Source organism: Anabrus simplex, chromosome 11, assembly GCF_040414725.1.
Source record: "Anabrus simplex isolate iqAnaSimp1 chromosome 11, ASM4041472v1, whole genome shotgun sequence".
In the NCBI taxonomy this organism is placed as follows: domain Eukaryota; kingdom Metazoa; phylum Arthropoda; class Insecta; order Orthoptera; family Tettigoniidae; genus Anabrus; species Anabrus simplex.
In genome coordinates, this window is record NC_090275.1 from 49504792 (window position 1) to 49523272 (window position 18481).

Sequence of the window (18481 nt, forward strand, 5' to 3'; positions counted from 1 at the left end):
TGTTCTACAGATGTAGACCTCTTCCAGTGACATAATAATCAAATTAAATATAACTTAATCGAAATAGTTGCAAAGAAGTTGAACGTGAGCTTTCCTTATCGGAATATAGTATAAGGTACCAGCTACTTACCGCTAGGTCCAGCTGTGTGTTGTCTGGAATTTTCGCTTTGCCGTTGTAAGCATATTCGTATTTTCCGACTTTATTCATTTTTGTGTCGTAATCAAATTCTTTGGTACCTTCATCTGCACAATGTTCAATACGGCGGAAATGAAGTTCATATGGACCCTGAAATCATACACAGTACGTTAGTATTACGAAAAAACCGGGCGAGTTGGCCGTGCGGTTAGGGGCGTGCGGCTGTGAGCCTTACATCCGGAAGATCCTGCGTTCGAACACCACTGATACTGCCAATAAAAAATTAATGAAAATGTTAAATATGGGTGTATATACAACAGCAGAAGAGATAATAATAATAATAATAATAATAATAATAATAATAATAATAATAATAATAATAATAATAATAATAATAATAAATACCTACATATATACATATATACATAATTATTAGAGACTGTTATACCTTTCAGCGTTCAGTCTGCAAGCCTCTGTGAATTTACTAAACGTCGCCACAATCCTCGATTTGCAACTAATGTTGTGGCCTCATTTAGTTCTATACCTCTTATCTTTAAAACGTTAGAAACTGAGTCTAACCATCGTCGTCTTGGTCTACCTCTACTTCTCTTAACTTCCATAATAGAATCCATTATTCTACTAGGTAACCTATCCTCCTCCATTCGCCTCACATGACCCCACCACCGAAGCCGGTTTATGCGTACAGATTCACCCATCGAGTTCATTCCTAAATTAGCCTTTATCTCCTCATTACGAGTACCCTCCTGCAATTGTTCTCACCTGATTGTGCCAGCCATCATGCTTACTACTTTCATGTCCGTTATTTCTAACTTATGAATAAGATATCCTGAGTCCACCCAGTTTTCGCTCCCGTAAGGCAAAGTTGGTCTGAAAACAGACCGAGGGTGAAGATAGTTTCGTCTGGGAGCTGACTTCCTTCTTACAGAATACTGTTAATCGCAACTGCGAGCTCACTGTATTAGGTTTACGACTCCTTGATTCAATCTCACTTACTATATTACCATCCTGGGAGAACACACAACCTAAATACTTGAAATTATCGACCTGTTCTAGCTTTGTATCACCAATCTGACATTCAATTCTGTTGAATTTCTTACCTACTGACATCAATTTAGTCTAGTTTAGAGGCTAATTTTCATACCATACTCATTGCACCTATTTTCAAGTTCCAAGATATTAGACTGCAGGCTTTCGGCACAGTCTGCCATTAAGACCAAGTCGTCAGCATAGGCCAGACTGCTTACTACATTTCCACCTAACTGAATCCCTCCCTGCCATTTTATATCTTTCAGCAGATGATCCATGTAAACTACGAACAGCAAAGGTGAAAGATTACAGCCTTGTCTAACCCCTGTAAGTACCCTGAACCAAGAACTCATTCTACCATCAATTCTCACTGAAGCCCAATTGTCAACTTAAATGCCTTTGATTGACTTTAATAATCTACCTTTAATTCCATAGTCCCCCAGTATGGCGAACATCTTTTCCCTCGGTACCCTGTCATATGCTTTCTCTAGATCTACGAAACATAAACACAACTGCCTATTCCTCTCGTAGCATTTTTCAATTACCTGGCACATACTGAAAATCTGATCCTGACAGCATCTCTGTGGTCTGAAACCACACTGGTTTTCATCCAGCTTCCTCTCAACGAGTACAGAAATGCAAAGTGCAGAGAAATGAAGTGAAAAGTTTTTCAGAAATCTTGCAAAGAGATGATTCCCTTTTAATCTATTCATTAACAAATATGTACACTAGTTTTTCGGCGCAGAATTTGGTTTAGTGATATAAACACGTTACGACGAGAGATTTTGTTACCAAGTGAGGACAGTGATGAAGAATCCAACAAGAGAACGTACAAAGACAGGATTAATGTTCATAACCTCACTTCGGCGAAATTTCGCGAGTGATTTCGTATTACCTCAACACAGGCTGAATATATTCTTGAAATGATTGGTCATTTATTGAAACATGCAACAAGAAAAAGTCAATCCCTTTCCGAAAAAGAAAAATTCTTATATGCTTACACTGGTTAGTAAATGTTCCGGAAAAACTGAAAAATTAACCTAGATCATGGTGGAACAGAAAGGCTTTGCACTTTGCAAGAATTGAAAAGTGCAAAGCGCAAAGTTGAAAAGTTAAAAAGTTGAAGTTCGTTCGTGGAACAGGCCCCTGGTTTCATTGAATGAAATGTTATATCCACATACTTATTGGAAATGAAAGAGAGATATTAAGTCTACGAAACCGTCAAAACTCTGCGACCTTTACAGTAGTGACAACCTACAGCTAGTTGTGCTTTTTGTAGTACTCCTTTTTTTGACAATTTGTTTTACGTCACAACGACACAAATAGGTTTTATGGCGACGATGGGATAGGAAAAGACTAGTAGTGGGAAGGACGCGGCCGTAGACTTAATTCAGTTACAGCCCCAGAATTTGCTTTGTGTGAAAATGGGAATCCACGTAAAATCATCTTCAGGGCTGCCGACAGCAGGGATCGAACCCAACATCTCCCGGATGCAAGCTCACAGCCACGTGTCCCTAAATGCACGGCCAACTCACCTGGTAACTAAATTACTTAACATGGAAATGAAACTCTGCAATTCCCTATAGTGTTTCTGAATAGCTTAGAATTAAGTAGCTTGCCTCCTAATGCCCTTAAATTAAAACCTGGAGCAATTATAATGTTATTAAGAAAATTAAATGCTTCACAAAGCTTCTGAACGGAACAAGATTAATTGTACGAAAAATTCATGACAGTTATTTGGATCTCGAAATCATTACGGAGTTAAGTGTGCGACAGAGAATTTTCGTTCCTAGAATGGATTTAACACCATCAACACTACTGCCATTTAACTTTAAAGAAGCCAGTTTCCTATTCTCCTTGCAATTAGCATGACGATTAATAAAGCTCAAGGACAAACTTTAGATCGTGTTGGTATATTGAACCCTTGACTTACCATTCCATCGTTGGTCGGCCACAGCTGCTGCAGTAGAGCAATATTGAACTCTTAAATCTTGGGGTCGTTGCAGGAATAATTCGGTCACGATCTTAACCAAACGATGGGGTTCAGAAGAGAGCCTAAATACTTGAAATGAGGAGCAAATGTGTGCTTATTAACTTTTATTGAATCAATTAACTGCACAAATTTTTTTTATTTATATAAATCCTTGATCAAAAAAAATATTAAATGTTTCAAACGCAGTCACATTGCATGGCGTTATTTTTATTGATTACTATATCGAAGAATTTTCTTCGGAGAGAAGTAGAAATCTCACAGATTAGAAGACAGCGAAACTGAAAATGTGGAAAAAACCTGAAAATCGGGCACCTATTGATCCAAACGATAACTGAGAATTAATCCACACCATCCGTGGAAAATCTGACCTTCAACAAATAGAGTTCCAGATTTACTCTTAATTAAGGTTATCCACCAGTCAAATACCCTGTCGGATACGGAAACACCCGCCGAATTGACCCTTAATCGAACCAAATTGACTATCAGTTGCTTTGGATAGGTTGCGAGATATTATTGGAAAACATGGTGTTCACTACAAGTTAACAGCAGCATTCACAATTGAAAACAAAATTCCACCATGTATTGTCATTTCATGACACCCTTAGGTTATATAATACTCCCGATGCCGAAACGTTCATCACCCAAACAGCTGTTCAAAAGGAACCAACAACAACACGATCCGAGAGGATCTTACGTTACGTCGTTCTGAAGGAACAAAACTGCGAAATGCACGAAACACTTATTCATCACGCATTTAGAAGGAATGCCAAACACTGAAGTTAAATAAAAAGTGGTAAATCACTTGAAAAATATTATTATAAAACCAACTCTCAGGTTAGAAACGGTTACGTTACGCTTAATAAAATTACAAGTCCACATGGTAAATAAAATGAAAACCTAAGAAATCTTTCCTTTATAACAATAACTACCATCACAGGTCCATCTACTAATTGTTGTCCCAATACACTACCTACAAAGTTATCAATTGGCCACACTCAACTACGTATAAAAATGAAAGAACGACAAAATTGAAAATAAAATATATTACCGGCTGACGAATCGAACCCGCATTCGTAACTCAAGTCTCACCTGTCAACACGCACACTAGCAAAGCACTCGGACGCCAGAACGACAAAATAATTAAGTCCGTAAAATAAAATACCGGTACTGAAGTTCAATGAACTCAAACACGCATGGCGAACTGCAATAATATTCAATCACCGTTAGCTCAGTACCCAGTATTGGACAACCCTCACGTTCAGGCCATTAGTGGTTCCATAATCTTAGGTAAACACCTTCCAGCTGGTGAGGGCTGCGCGCAAGCATGGCATCAATATTACTTAGCTAACACCCTTCGCATCGCACACACTACTGAAGACACTACCATCGCTCAAGTCACTTCGCAAAAACATCTACTCCAAGACTTGAGTATATACAGCTGCCATCCTAAACCTATCGTCGGGCCTACCTAATGTCTGCAAACCCTAACACTAACCTCTATGTACATACACACACCTTCCTAAACCTATCGTTGAGCGTGAACTAGGACGTCTCATCATCAATATACTCCTAGGATAACATGTGACGTCCTAAATCTATTGTCGAGCGGAAATTGGGTCGTATGCGCTTCCTCTAGCATATCAGGCGAAATCGTAACTTCAAACACACTCTTAGATATTTCAGCTGTAAACCTTGTCGAAACTAATAGCACACAATGAAACGAATCGTCCCACAGAATGAACGCAAGTCGGGAAATGCAACTAAGTCCCTATCTTGTTACTAAAATGTGAAATTGAAAATAAATAACGCGTGGCAAGCAATCCACAACTCAAACAAGATCTCGGCATGCGCAATGAAGTTTGGAAAAATAATAATGACTTCCAACACACGTCTAATATTACGTGAATATCGCCAAAAACAGTAATCATCACCACCGCAAAAATTTACACTGTAATTTTAGGGTGAAGCCCTCAAATCTCCTATCATCTCATTATTCCAAATATCCATATCCATTAACTATCCAGTGAAGCGAAATTCAATGAATCTACACAGCCAAACATATCGTTTTAATAACGTCCAATATGTCATCCCACATTGTTTCCGATTTAATGATAAATTATCTCGTAATTTATGAACTTTACTGATTGGAAACTTGTCATTACAGTCAAATAACACCAACCGTGTATTAAGAATGCTCTTCTACCCTTGAGGTTGTATAAAATAATAGTCATTATGCTGACTTTACGTAAACTAGCCACTTGGATTTTACTATCAAGAACTACAACCTTCAACAGAAATTGTTTGTCACTTGGGATTTTAACTTGAAATCTTACTGTGCCTCTCACAATACTCATTTCGAACCAACTTTCTCCTAGTCAGCTGTTACGGATTATTAGCGGAATATACTACAGCCTGCCACATACAGCCTGTCTCAAAAGTTCTTCGCTATCAACAAATATAGCCTGTCTCAAAAATTCATTCTCATCGCCTTCTCACGGCGGCATCGCATGAAATACAGGCTTCCTCTGCCTTCAATATCTATACAACTCTTATCTCAACATAAAGCAAATTCCGACACAATCTCCTTTCTTTCTGTTCCAAGACTTTTCAAACCTCAATCCTCCCGTGACAAACAACTTTTATAAAAATTATTTTTCATTTTATTTTTACTACAACTTTCTGAGCTCAGGAATACAACAACATACCGTGATTTCCCATATCACCGACATACACGATGTCACAAAATTAAACTTCCCATGAATAAAACATAACTTTATCAGATTTCAATGGATTTGGAGACACACGCAAACCTTATTGAACAAAAGTGTTAAATACACTTTTAACATAGAAAAATTTTATCCCGCGGTAAATATTATTATTATTATTATTTCGACAAAAATTTTCTGAACTCATACGATAATCGAAATTAAGACATTCATCACGACTACATGATCGTTATCACCTTCCTAACTTTACTCAATTTGGACAATATCTCAAAGAATATTAACACAAAAGACCTGCACATGGCGAGTCTAACATGTCCTCGGACACTCCCGGCACTAAAAGCCATACGCCATTTCATTTCATTCTGTTTCATTTCATCTGACCTAAAGGAATGCTGCGGAGCAGCACGGGTCCACTAATGATGATGATGATGATGATATTAATAATAATAATAATAATAATAATATTAGACATTTTAAAATATCGTTCTGAAACATCACATAATAGGTATACAATTAATGATTTACATTACTAATCTATATTATATCCTGTAATAACAAAACTGAATTGTTGTTCATATTTTTGCAAGTTGCTTTACGTCGTACCAATACAGATGGCGATGATGGGACAGGAAAGGGCTAGGAATGGGAAGGAAGCGCCAATGGCTTTAATTAAGGTACAGCCCCAGTATTTACCTGGTGTGAAAATGGGAAACCACGGAAAACCATCTTCAGGGTTGCCGACAGTGGGGTTCGAACCCACTATCTCCCGAATACTGGATGCTGGCCGCATTTAAGCGACTGCAGCTATCGAGCTCGGTGCTCATTTTTCTGGAATGTTCTAAATACATATGGCTTTTCCTTTTGCGAACATAACCCGTCCCGCTACTTGGGCCAGGTTCAACGGCCTTAATGTCACCTGGTCGTTGGCACAACGAATTCCCCATTTCTGCTGCGCAGTACTCTCGAATGTTGCTGAACAGATATTTCGTTCTTTCTGCAGTCATGCCTTTTACTTCCAACTTCTTAAGTAAATTCTGATGAAGATTATCTGCCTCGCAAATCTTTACAATTGAAGTTGGGCAGTCCAATTTGTGTTTACATGTATTGACCCCGGGTAACTTTTTTTTCAAAGTAAAATAACTGAAAGATGAAATGTAAGGAACTCTTTTTTAATCATGTTTCCAGTTATTCATATTTATTAACAGATTTCCAGTTTCTTTGACGATGAAGACAGCTTTGTTAAGTTTTGACTCAGTGGCGTTATCTTAAATTACCAAGACAATATCTCTCACGCGGTACTTCCTTTTCATGAGACCAAAGGTCCAGTCTCATTGAGACGGCGGTGGTCCAGTCAAAAGAGGAATTCGTAGTTTTCATGAGACCAAAAGTCCAATTTCTATAAAATACTTTCCCGCCTTGTCAATACATTACATTTTATTATACTTAATTACCGTACATGTTTCGAGAGCTAACTACTCTCTTCTTCAGCGGTGCCAAAACATCAGACTAAATCTGTGGACTTGATACATTTGTACAAATATAGTTATCGACAGAACAATTATATATAAATCTTGAAATCGTTAAAATATTTATTTATGTCACAACTGTTTACTTACTTACTATATCATTTAGTAAAATCTTTAAAATAGAAGAATTTCAAATCTTAAAATGAATAAAACCTATTAAATTAGTCACTACACACTAAAATTTAAAACCAACTCTGAAATCTGCTCTAAAACGAAATAAAATGTTTCTTTGTGTATAAATTTAACCTTACTATGCCATTTAGTAAACACTTTAAAATATAATAATTCACAATTCATAAAATAAATAAAACCTAGAAATTTCTCCTTCCTTAAGTCTCCTATATTTTTGACACCCTTCACATAAATCGGAAATTTCTACTCTTCAGCCCGTCCGACCATGCGAGCTATTTTCTTCAGTTCTTCAGTTTTAGCTGGTACCAAATTTATCAAAAAATTAAAGTAACACTACACTAGTCTGAACCAAACAAACATGTCCTTGCTCCTTTGCTTGCTGTCAATGTCCTTACGAGGTAAGCTGCTACGTGTACGGTAATTAAGTATAATAAAATATAAAGTATTGACAAGGAGGGAAAGTGTTTTATAAAAACTTAATATAAGTCAATACGGACAGGATTGAACCAACATGGTTGAAATAATCAACCAAAAGTCCAGTCAAGAAAATAATTCGTGTGACCCACTGGCAGAAAGGAAATAGTCATTTCTTCATGTAAACCTGATATAACTCTCCACATGATAATGTTATTTTTATTTTGTGCGAAGCAGTTGTCAGCATCAAGAAATAAATCACAGCACAATTATCACGTATAAAAGATGAAAACTAGTAAATTTCTATGATTGTAACTGTAGGTTATCTTGATGCATCTCACTGAGGCTGGTTTTCAAAGGGGTACTAAAACATCTGCAGTCTTTGTAGATCTAAAGGCTGCATATCATACTGTGTGGAGGCAACGATTGATGTTGAAGCTGCAGCGAGTTATCCCTTGCAAAACTGTAACCACACTGGTCAACAACATGCTAACCGAAAGGCTCTTTCTTATCGTCATGTATGATGACATTAGTCGTCCTAGGAAACTAAAAAGTGGCTTTCCCCAGGGATCAGTATTGGCACCTCTTCTATTCAATCTCTACATATCGAATATTCCTGAGACAAAATCAGTAAAATTCTCTTATGCAGACGACCTAGCCACTGCCATTCAACATCCAGATTTCAGCGATGCCGAGGCCATCCTGACTTCTGACCTGAATACACTTAGCTCTTACTTCCGAAACTGGAGACTACAACCCAGCATGAATAAGACAGAATCTGCTTGCTTCCATCTCCACAACAAGTTGGCTGATACAAAACTCCAAGTATGCTTCAATATCTCAGTTCTAAAGCACAATCCTAATCCAAAGAACCTCGGGGTAACGCTTCACCAAACCCTATGTTATAGAAAGCATCTTGAAAACCTCGGATCTAAGTTGAGATCACGTAATAATGTTCTATTTAAATTGCGTGGAACTTCATGGGGTGCTTCAGCGGACATATTACGACGTACTGCGCTTGGCGTAGTGTATTCTGCAGCAGAATACTGCTCTTCAGTATGGCTTAACAGTTGCCACGTGAAAAAGGTCGATGTACAACTTAACACCACCATGCGTATCATCTCTGGTAATCTGAAGCCTACTGCAACGCACTGGCTGCCAGTCCTGTCCCACATTGCTCCACCAAGCCTGCGACGTTTAAGAGCTCTTGTTCAAGAATATGATAAGATCATGTCCAATCCAACTCTACCTATCCATAGAGATGTTGCAGATCTCTGGAGACAAAGGCTGAAATCCCGTAAGCCACCGATGAAAACAGCTAAGAATCTAATGGATGCTGGTTTCAATTTAAAAGAGGAATGGAAAGAGCAATGGTTTCGTACAGCTCCGGAGTGGCCAAATCTCTTTAATCCAAATCACGCCCCAGCTGGTTTCAGTTTGCCAAGAAGAACGTGGGCATCACTAAACAGGTTTCGCATTAATTATGGAAGATCTGCATTCTCCCTTCACCAATGGGGCTTCAGGGACTCTCCAGCGTGTGATTGTGGTGCATTGGTCCAGACCATGCATCATATAATGGACGAATGTCCTTTGCGTGCTTATGGTGGAGACCGGAAAGACTTTGCTGATGTCTCAGTGTCCCTAGTGCAGTGGATAATTAATTTAGATATCCATGTGTAATTGTTCCCTATTTAGTACCATGTATTCTTTTCAGGTTTTTCTTTTCTATAATATTGAATATACTTGTCCATTATGTAAACTCCATACTCTTAGTAATAATAATCTTGATTCACAAGATGGTTATTTCATATTTTGGTACATGAAGACAATGCAGGAACTTCATTTAAGAAACCATACCTTAAGACCTCAATGTTAAATTCCCATGGTAACTTAAGGTATGGTTTTGTTAGACCATCGCCCTCACCGAGCTCGATAGCTGCAGCCGCTTAAGTGCGGCCAGTATCCAGTATTCGGGAGATAGTAGGTTCGAACCCCACTGTCGGCAGCCCTGAAAATGGTTTTCCGTGGTTTCCCATTTTCACACCAGGCAAATGCTGGGGCTGTACCTTAATTAAGGCCACGGCCGCTTCCTTCCCACTCCTAGCCCTTCCCTGTCCCAGCGTCGCCATAAGACCTATCTGTGTTGGTGCGACGTAAAGCAACTAGCAAAAAAAAAAAAAAAAAAAAAAAAAGACCATCGCCCTCTACTGTGACTGCGCTAGTACGCCTTCCCAATACAGCAATATGAGCGATATGGCTCTAGTTCCCATTTCTATCACCGAGCGCTGCTTCGCTGGCATTGAAACACAATTGTTCATTACAGCACACGTTAAGTGTTTTGTATATTTCTGTTCAAATATAAAGCCAATCACTCAATAAACATATTTTTATCACACCTTACACCTTAATAAAGAAATTCAGAGAAGAACGTTTCCCTCCGCAGGGGAAAAATACAAAATAATGTTAACTGTAGGTAGAAAATAAATAATTTCCCACACTTTTCTGTTTAAGTGTTTCGCGTTCTCGCGTTCAGATCTTTCAAAGATCTCTGTTATTTATGTGGCTATGTTATTTAAGAATACAGGAAGAGCACACTCGCAAATAACTTCACTCAATAACTATGAATGTCCGATATTAGGACAACTGAAGTGAGGAAAATCACGAAACACAGGCACTACATTGTCACCCGTAGACGCAACAGGATTTTTATGCACAAATGTTTGTGCTTGCAATACAAAATCATGAATAACTTTCAAAATCCAAGGTGGCAAATGAGGTGGGCACTGCAGCCTGCTGTTTTCATCTCTTTTATAAATCAAGTCCATTAGCACTGTTGAACACCTTGGTCTTGTCAAAAGAATCAAGCATCTTGTCCGGCAGCAATGTTGCATCATTCGTGTAACTGACACGTATGTCGAATCAATTTTTTATCGATAACTTGTATTTGACAGCGGTACAAGCATTAAAAATCGTGCGTATCTGTATACGAATGGTCTTTTAAATATTATAGAGCTGTTATTACTTCAGTCGCGAAAATACCTTTCGCGCGCAGCGCATTTATTTTCTTAAACTTAGACGGCTCGATGTTTTTGCATGAAAGAAAAATAAACAGGTTTGACAGTTTCATTTGATTGCATCTCATACAGTTTCTTGATAAAATCACCATTTATATCCTGGGAACCATCGAACATAGATTTTTTTAAGTAAAGAATTTCTTACTTTTCAGAATGTGCCATTTGTCGAAAGCAAGAAGAGGCATTTTACTATCAACAGGATGATAGATTTTCGGTTTATGTGTTTTGAAGAAGACATTCTTATCCTGCTAACATTAGTCTTATGATTGTCACTCACAATGCGCAACACGAAAAAACCGCAAACTTCGACTTCCTTCATTGTTTTGAGTGTTAAAGTATGTAGCTCTGTACCTAAAAGCCTCTTAAAGGAGAAAAAAATGCCGCTGTAACTTTTATTTTGTAGTCACAGCAGAAATTATAAAACTAAATCTGTTATTAACTAGGGTAATTCGATTTCTACTTTCGCTTGGATGACGGTCACCTTGAGTAGTTTTTATTCGTTCAACATAGAATGAAGCGTCTTTCTGTTGAAAGAGGTGTCGAGTTTCTTGTCATATAACATCTGCTGTTCGATGGACTACCGACAATCACAATCTCTCTGCCTCATTTAGGAACTGACTTTCTGTTAAGGGGCGCTCCTTTACTAAGCGTGTTATTCCAGTCTCGCAGTGTATATCTGCTACGTAGCGTGATAGTGTAGATTTATTCGGCGTGGCAAACTTATCGTTTCGATGATCTTGAATTGAAATTCGGCGAGAAATCCTTTCTTGAAATAACATTTAGTCATTTATAACGTTGTTGCTCGTTGAGAGGAAATTCATGAAACGAAATCCCACTTCCCGATCTGCTTGCCATCTTACATTACGGCACACAGCAGTAAACAATATTATGTACATAAATTTAAAACCGTTCACGACCAAAGAAATAACCATATAAGGCAAATACAGGCTCAAATTACACCAGCACTCTTAGCAATGATCACTGAGCGTGTCTCGTCAAGCAGACCAATGCTAGCTTCTCAGCGCTTCAAGCGTCTAAACTGGTAACTACGCCGTGTTCGCTCGTTTACATGTGTGACTGGGCGAATGAGAAGGCGTATTAGCGTAGTCATAAAAGAGGGCGATGGTTAGACTACACAGCTTGTTTCCAAGTTTTTAAAAGACTTTTCCGTATGGTCACATCACGGTCACTCTTTTCATCACGTAGTTCAAGGATCAGACTAACAGATGGCACTGAAGTCTACGATTAAAAATTGATATTTCTCTCCCTCCCGCTTTTTCCCTTCGTAGTGTAAAATAGGGAACATGCATGAGCCGGGGTTTTAATTAAAAATATGCTAATCTGATTCAAAATTTCATGCAGAATTTAAAAATGTGATCAGAATGTACAAATAATAACTCCAAACATGATAAAAATCTAAATTAAAGTACGAAAATTTCACGTGACGCAAGTACGCGACCTCATTGGCCTGACGTCATCGTACAGGTTGACTGAATTAGCAGACGAAATAACACATAGTGTGCTGTGAGAAGCAAGATACACTTTGCGTATTTCTACTTTATGTTAGTGTCTGGTATAGTTAAATTCGTGGTCTGTACATTGGATAATAATCTGAGTGATATACTTTAGGCTTAATATGAATCCTGCGCAGACAGTGAGGCAGAAAACTTATAAATGGTATATAGTTCCGATGTGTAATAGCACATCGCATACCATTCCAAACAAATTGTTTATAAATGTTCCAAAGACGCTAAAACTAGGGAGAAATGGATTTTGGCGAGCCGGAGAAATGCGGGTATTATATAGAAAAAGTCTACAGTTTATTTTTTTTTAAAGATCATTTTAACGTAAGTTGAATTTGTTTGAATTTTCAATCACTTTTCCATGTCAGCTGTTCTAGTGGTAAAACTTTAAATTTTAATGTATGATGCTTTAGTTAAATGCTTCAATTACATCTTGGAATCTGAAGGTAATCAACAGTGTGTTAATTAACGCTGATTATTAAAGTATTCTCCAAACCTAACCTATGTTTTGGGTGATCCACGTCAAGATAATAAATCAAAGGGGTTATGAACCATATTGACAGCTCTAATTATACCAATTTATCTTGGCATGCAACAGTTATTTGTCTTTATTGAAGAGCTTACATTTGTAAAGAAACTTAGGCTATAGCTAAATACTCTATAATATAACAAAAAATAGGCGTGTACATCATGAAAGAAAACAACGTGAATTTAACAAATGTATATCTCTACACAAAACCAATGCTTGTCTGTTGGGGTCTTATAAGTTAACAATGCTCAATTGTAATAATTGTCATAATATTAATGAAATAAATAATATAATTGCACACAGGTGAAAATAGTGATGCTGATGTTTAAAATATTATCCAACTTAACCTAAGTTTTAGGTTATACAAGCCAAGTCAATAAACCGAAGGGTAAACATACCGGGCGAGTTGGCCGTGCGGTTAGGAGCACGCAGCTGTGAGCTCGCATCCGGGAGATAGTGGGTTCGAACCCCACTGTCGGCAGCCCTGAACTTGGTTTTCCGTGGTTTCTCATTTTCACACCAGGCAAATGCCGAGGCTGTACCTTAATTAAGACCACGGCCGCTACCTTCCCATTCCTAGGCCTTTCCTGTCCAATCGTCGCCTATCTGTGACGGTGCAACGTAAAGTGAATAGCAAAAAAGGAAAAGGGTAAAAGTCACAGCACCCAAAGACATTCCTGTATTGAACGACTAAAATGTCATCAAGACACTTTTCTTGCGTGATATGCTCAGCTTGTTAAAAGCCAAATGTAATTAATGTTATTGGCTTTACGCCACGCTAACTACTTCTACGGTTTTCGGAGACGCCGATATGCAGGAATTTAGTTCTGCAGGAGTTCTTTTACGTGCCAGTAAATCTACCGACACGAGGGTGACGTATTTGAGCATCTTCAACTACTGCCGGACTGAACCAGGATCGAACCTGCCAAGTTGGGGTCAGAAGGCCAGCACCTCAACGGTCTGAACCACTCAGCCCGACTTGTGAAAACTAGATGAAGTCATATTATCGTTATCAAGTTTAACTTTTTCCCTCCACCAAGATATTTAATGTTTCTCTTTCATGAGCCCTGGAAGTGGGTAGGCCAGTTGCCCCAACCATGAATATATCTTTTTTCGGGAATGATAGGTTATAGTACTATGATCTTTCTTTCTTTCCTTCTATCTTTCTTTCTTAATCAGTTTATCCTTCAGGGTTGGTTTTTCCCTCGTATTCAGCGAGGGATTTCACCTCTACCGCTTCAAGGGCAGTGTCCTGGAGCGTGAGACTTTGGGTGTGGTGATACAACTGGTGAGGAGGGCCATTACCTCGCCCAGGCGGCCTCAACTGCTATGCTCAACATGGGCCTTGTTGGAGGGTGGGAAGATCGGAAGGGATAGACAAGGAAGAGGGAAGGAAAAGGACGTGGCCTTAGGTCCCTGGAGGAGAAGTGGAAAAATACGAAAAACCACTTCGAGGATGGCTGAGGTGGGATTCGAAACTCATCTACTCAGTTGACCTCCCGAGGCTGAGTAGACCCCGTTCCAGCCCTCGTACTGTTTGTTTTCAACTTTCATGGCAGAGCCGGGAATCGAAACCGGGCCTCCGGGGGTGGCAGCTAATCACATTAACCACTACACCACAGAGGCAGACTAGTACTATAATGCTACCTATATGTTTATGTTACTGCTGAAATCCGATTTCTTACTTTACTAATGCTGAAAGCCCGAAAATGTAACGTTGTTTTTTAATATGGGAATCAGTCTAGAAGGGAATGCTGAAAGCGATGTGATTTCTATCCAGGTTCGTTGTTATCCTAATACTATGAGTTACAGTACATTGCACGCATATAAAAGATGCCACTTACAAACTTGCTTTTTATCCGCGAATTTCTGCGGCCACAAAAGTCACTATTTTTCAAGAATGATGACATCTACACATGGTAGATTGTCTGACTGTGCTGTTTTGAACCTTTCTTCTGTCATTTTGAAGTTATTCGCGATCACGAATAATACACAATCGGCTTTTAGTAACGGCTGATGCACAATGGCTGGTACAGCTGCATGCGGTACTGGATCGTGACGTCACAGCGCGCCGCTTACGCCAGAGGCCGTTTCACTCGCCTTGCGGAAAGGCACTTCTGAACATTTTTAAATGGTAGAAAACAAGGCAACTTACCACAATGTAATACGTTTACGTACTATTTCATTGGTGTACTTTTCAAACAAAATATTTTTGAAAATTATGCATGTTCCCTATTTTGTCATGCGATTTAAGGTATGTTTCCTTGGTGAGTGTTACAAACAATTAAACTCTTCTTCTCCAATACATAAAACAGCCATACAATAGTTCTACGCGTTATAATCATAAGAAACCTGGCTAAATGCGTGTAATCTACATTTCCTCCGTAACTGATGAATTGCATACAGACAACAGATATACACTGATGAGCAACAGAACTAGAGGTATGTGGATATTAATGTGTGTCGTTCTTCTTTTGGTCCTGATAACTTTAGCGACGCGCGTGATTTTAGTAACGCGTTCGGAACGCGTACTAATTCCTGGACGTTGCACAGCCTCCTGTTACTCATGCCCACTTGTGGGAGTAGGGTCGAAGGACCACACATCCCTCTCAACATCATCCATGAGGTACTCAATAGGATTGAAGTTGGGTGACCTTGGGGGCCATGCAGTAATCCCCATATCAGTGGAGTGTTCAACGAACCAATAGGCCACCTTTCGGGAAACATGACTCGGCAGATTATCTTGCTGCAGGTTTTCTTTAGGGTGCGAGATGTGAAGAAATGGCTGGATATGTTCAGACAAAAGGTTTTTGTATCGTTCACCGATGAGAGAGATTGGCATACGTAACAGGGGGCGTATTTCGTCTGACGTGAAATATACCCTCAATATTTCATTCTCCTGGCCTACCGCAGCCATCTCTAATTCAGATTATCAGCACTGTATAGAACATAATCTAGGACAATACAATGTTACTCACGGCTAATTTTGTTGACCCACCAGAAACAGTCGTAAAACATAACGCACTGATTGTTAGAATCAAGGCACCGAAAATCATATCGACGTTCAGTGCAAGAGTTCACCTCGCAGACTGAGAGATGAAGCGTCATTCTCTCTGATATTATACTATAGGAGATCCTATAGAATTATAGGAGAACTAACATGTTGATTAACTTCTTACCCATAAACCGTGCTAACAATGACGATTTGAAACCTTCCCGGGAGTAATACAAAAGGTTAGTAGATTGTATCAATGTGCCAATGGATAATAACTGAAGCGTGGGAATTATCTCTTGCTGTATCATCGCGTGTGTACTGCCTGAGAGAGTTAATGATACAGTTGTTATTGAATTCAACCCTGGCGTTTGAGCATATAAAATGTCATCTCTTGTTACGTAATACACTGCAACTCACTATTATTTCCCGTGTAGGAATGGAATATTTTGCCTGCGTGTTCAATATTCATATTGAGATGTGCAAGGATTGATTGTTCCTTGTCACAAGAAAAAAAAACGAATAGGAAGAAATCTCAGAATGTAACTTGTAACTTTCCCATATTAGAAGTTTAGTATTTCTATTTCACAATTCTATTTAGCTCACTGTGGAGTGTGAGCTACCAGATCCGAAATGGGAGGGTTTTAACTTTTCAGAGATAGTTCAAATTTTGAAGAGCGCAAAACCTCCATTCGGCTTTCTAAGTCATACAATTTCGAAGCGCAAAAGATCTCTGCACATACATTTTGGTGTTTACCCAAAAAATTAATTAACATTCACCCATAGATTACCCAGTAGATTCCCAGTAAAGCAGAACATCACAGGCAGGTAACCTAGGTGATGTCAAGTAAAATATTCGCATCCACGGTAGCCGAGGGCAGTCGGTTATTATTATTATTATTATTATTATTATTATTATTATTATTATTATTATTATTATTATTGTTGTTGTTGTTGTACCAGAAGGTACACCTCAACTTCGATCATTCAAAATAAGCGCCTTAATGAACTCCTCTATCGACCAAAAGGTGAAACTGATACTACATGAACTTGGAATTTTAATCAGAAGATGTCACTACTGAAATATTAAATAATTGTGTTATTGTGAAGTTTCCTAAACTGTTTGAATTTCTCCTTGTTTTGTTTTGCTATAAACAAGAAGTTTGGACATTTTTCCACAGATGTCACTACAAAAAAAGAAAACTATGATCATGCACTCGGGTGCAAGGTAAAGGAAGTTGTTATTGAAATAAAGTTTGTGTTTATAGGTTTTCGCAACTTTCATTTGTTTTTTATGTATTCTAGGTTTGCAACACTTCGGTCTCAATCCGCCAGTTTTGAATCTGGCCAATGGAAAATTTCTGTAATTAATTTTCAGCCTATCACAGGCTTCTTGAGTGTAACTTTTGAGTTTAACCAATAAAAATGAGAGGCTGTGCACGGATTAGCCCAGAATCCTTTCGAATCTTCCATGAGGATATATAAGTCAATTGATCGTCTTTCTAAGTGTGTGTGTTAAGGCAGGAGGCGGGGCGCCTCTTTCTTCGGCGTTCAGAACATCTACAAGGTAATGGCCACGTAAATTCTATCTTTCTTGCTGTCTCCGCAAATTTATCCGAGGGGAAGGTCCGACTCTTTAACTATGTAACAAACTTGTCTAAAATGTAAATCTTCTTTCGGCTAATGTAAAGTTTCATAAAGTTTTTAACTGTAAATCGGGGATAGAGAGTGAGTTACCCTCTCCAGCTCCCCTTCATCTTGGTTTGAGGTGACTACGATTTCGTAACTGTTTTTCTTCTGGAATGTATTTAAGTTATTTCCATGCGAACCACCTCAGTAGTTTGGGACTAGCCCCAGTTTCATCGGCCGAGAGCCCTGTAGGTTTTAATAATTCATTATCTAGAGCGCAGTGTTCGCCTCCATTCTGTTTGTGTTCGGGCCATTTATTCAACCTGTTATTTTTCCGCAAAGGCCCAGTTGTTTGGGTACTAGATACCCCTGTGTAAAACTATTTCAATCTGTAAATTGTGTCTTGAGAGGCGAGAGATTGTAAGATTTCGATGTAATGCTGCCTTGAGTAGGCTGGAAGAAACTGAGAGCCTGTTAGCTCTTTTCAAAGTTTTGTAATAGTGAAGAGTGCCTCTGGAAGGCTAGATATTGTAATTTTGGGAGCAAGTGCTCGTGAATTAGGGGATTTCTGCCCTTGACTAAATAATTCCTCATTTCCGATTGTAAATCTCGTAAACTTGAGCTCGTAGCTCAGATACTGTAAATCGAGGGCTTGAAGCCCAAACTTATTAAATTCCCTATTCTTGGGGTGTTCCACCCTTATTTGGCATTGTACCTGAGACGTTATTGTTATTTTCACCAAGTGAAAATTCATTAAATG

At 38.7% G+C, this 18481-nt stretch overlaps 1 protein-coding gene across 1 annotated transcript in view; it reads right to left on the reverse strand.

Moving 5' to 3' along the window:
• LOC136883354 (uncharacterized) overlaps nt 1-16168 on the reverse strand; it is a 39894-nt gene extending 23726 nt beyond the window's left edge. The window contains exons 1-2 of the mRNA XM_067155606.2: nt 16079-16168; nt 131-286 (exon numbers count right to left, since the gene is read on the reverse strand). Of these exons, the coding sequence (XP_067011707.2) occupies nt 131-286; nt 16079-16156 (234 nt within the window). The 5' untranslated portion in view covers nt 16157-16168. The remainder of the gene's footprint in view (nt 1-130; nt 287-16078) is intronic.
• Between the last annotated feature and the right edge of the window lie 2313 nt (nt 16169-18481).